This window comes from Condylura cristata, unplaced genomic scaffold (assembly GCF_000260355.1).
Source record: "Condylura cristata isolate star-nosed mole 26May11 unplaced genomic scaffold, ConCri1.0 scaffold00008, whole genome shotgun sequence".
NCBI lineage: Eukaryota > Metazoa > Chordata > Mammalia > Eulipotyphla > Talpidae > Condylura > Condylura cristata.
Genome location: NW_004567109.1, coordinates 1655660 through 1657805, shown reverse-complemented (window position 1 = coordinate 1657805; position 2146 = coordinate 1655660). Strand labels below are relative to the sequence as shown.

Sequence of the window (2146 nt, the reverse complement as noted above, 5' to 3'; positions counted from 1 at the left end):
CGGGTGGATGGATGGCTGCGTGGGTAGAAGGAAGGGGGGTGGGCGTGGAGACCACTGACCCAAAGCATCGTCCGCTCATTCATCCGGGATGTGAAGGGTGTGTGCTCAGTTACACTCCACCTCACAGGATAACCCTCTGTTGGGGGGCTGCCGTGCATTTAGGGTGTCTCCTGACCCCCCAGACAGCGGCACCACCTGAGCTGTGACAGCCAGAGATGCCTTCTGGCGCAGGCAGGTGTCTTGGGGGCCCCCGGTGAGGCCATCAAATGGTTCTCATCACCTTCACATTCACAGAAGGGCTCTGTGCCTTCCCGAGGCCCCAGGAGGCCCCCCGAGGCCCCACTAGCAACTGGCTCTTGTTGCTGCCATTTATTGTCACCACATATGCACACGCCGGGGGCCCGCCCGGCCGGCCCGGTCAGACGTTGAGGAGCAGGGGCCGGCGCTCCTCCTCGGCGTCGCTGGGAGGGAGCTCGTACACCACACACAGGGAGGAGTACAGGCAGCCCAGGAAGGCCACCAGGCTGGAGAAGTACATCACTCCGTTGGCGCTGCCTACGGCCGAGGTCAGGGGCCCCAGCACCAGGGAGACCAGGATCTGGGCCAGGAAGTACTGGCAGCTCAGCAGAGAGATGTCCACGCCCATCCCCCGCCGGGTGCCGTCCGCACTGGACCCTGCAAACTGGCCAGGAGAAACGCCGCGTCAGCGGGCCGGCCCTGCCTCCCGAGGCCCCAGGCCACTGGTCAGGGCTGGCTCGGCCTGCGCTCAGAGGACGAGAGGTGCCCAGAGCAGCAGCCACGGGTTGCGTCCGTGGCACAGGCCCTCCCCGCAGGCCGGACACTCTTCTGCAGGCTGCCTGGCCCCTCGGCCCCTTTCTACGACCTCTCTAGCCGTCCCAAACCGGAGATGCCCAGCCCTGGGTTCCGGCCATCTCGCGGGGTCCTCATGGCCTCCAGCTCAGACTCCCTCCCTCCTGCCTCCGCCCACCCCGGGCTAGAGGGGCAGCGAGGTGGTCTCCGTGGGGCTGTAGGGGTCTCCTTGCCCCACGCCGGCTGCTCCTCTGGGCTGATGGCCCCCAGACCCCAGGGCCCTAGCCTGGGGCCAGCACAGCCTGACTTGGGTGCACACAGATCTGCCCCGTGCTCCTCTGCTCCTTGGGGCAGTGTCCAGGGAGCTGCCCTCTCGGCGCCCCGCGCAGGGGTATCTCCATGTCCTGGGGACCTGCACTCCCCTGCTCATGGCTACACAAAGTTGGGGGGGCGGGTGCCGTGATGGTGGGAGGTCATGGGGCAGCCCCAAAGTGGGCCCTGCGGTGGGGGGCTGTGGGCACCAGGTCCCAGAGCTGGGCAGGTGTGGCACAGCAGAGATGCCCACGCACCCAGATCCTTTGGCGCTGCCCTTTGGGGCAGGAGCTGCAGGCCATGGAGCAGGGGGCAAGTGACCTCGGGCCGCCCCCCAGCCAGGAGCGGCCCCCTGCGGAGCCGCTCCTTCAGGGTCCTCCCCTGGGAACCCCACGCCCCTCAGCAGCCCAGTGAGGATGCAGAGGAAAGGGGGTGTGAGAAGCCCCAAGGCCAGATGCAGGGTCACTGGAGACTGACAGGCCCATGCCTCAGGCAGGTGGCTGGACTGGGGAGAAGGCCGGGAAGACGCCAGAGTGGGCAGACCAAGGGCCCGGGCTGGGCTTCTTTTCAAGGCGACAAGAATGTTCTAAATTTGAGGAACAGAAACGGCCTGGCACAGGGTGTTGAACCCGATCTCAGAAAAGCAGTTAAAGGAAAATCCAGGCTGAGCAAAACCCCAAATTCTGCATAAAGACAGGACGGCACCCCCATGTTGCCAGTGGCTCCGACACCAAGCCCCCACTCAGCTGACCTGGCCGGTCAGCACACGCCTGGTCTGTGGCGGGTGTCCAGTACTGTTGTCCTAGTGACCCCGTGGGCAGGCGCCCCGAAGCCTGATGGGGCTGGGGTGTCCTGGGCTGGGCCTCACTTTCCTGCTCCCCAGGTTCCTGTCCAGGTTCATGGACGGGGCACCACCTGCTGGGTGGACACCCTCGCTGCGCCTCTGGGCTCTGTGCTGGACTGGCCAGGGGGCCTCCCGGAGGACTGGGCCGGCGTGGGCGGGGTCGGGGTGGAGGTGGACGGG

The 2146-nt window shown here is 66.5% G+C and overlaps 1 protein-coding gene across 1 annotated transcript in view; it reads right to left on the bottom strand.

Moving 5' to 3' along the window:
• Positions 1-354: 354 nt before the first annotated feature.
• The window catches only part of SLC45A1 (solute carrier family 45, member 1), a 9258-nt gene continuing 7466 nt past the window's right edge, over positions 355-2146 (bottom strand). Inside the window, exons 6-7 of the mRNA XM_012722065.1 lie at positions 1991-2106; positions 355-682 (exon numbers count right to left, since the gene is read on the bottom strand). Coding sequence (XP_012577519.1) covers positions 419-682; positions 1991-2106 — 380 coding nt within the window. The 3' untranslated portion in view covers positions 355-418. The remainder of the gene's footprint in view (positions 683-1990; positions 2107-2146) is intronic.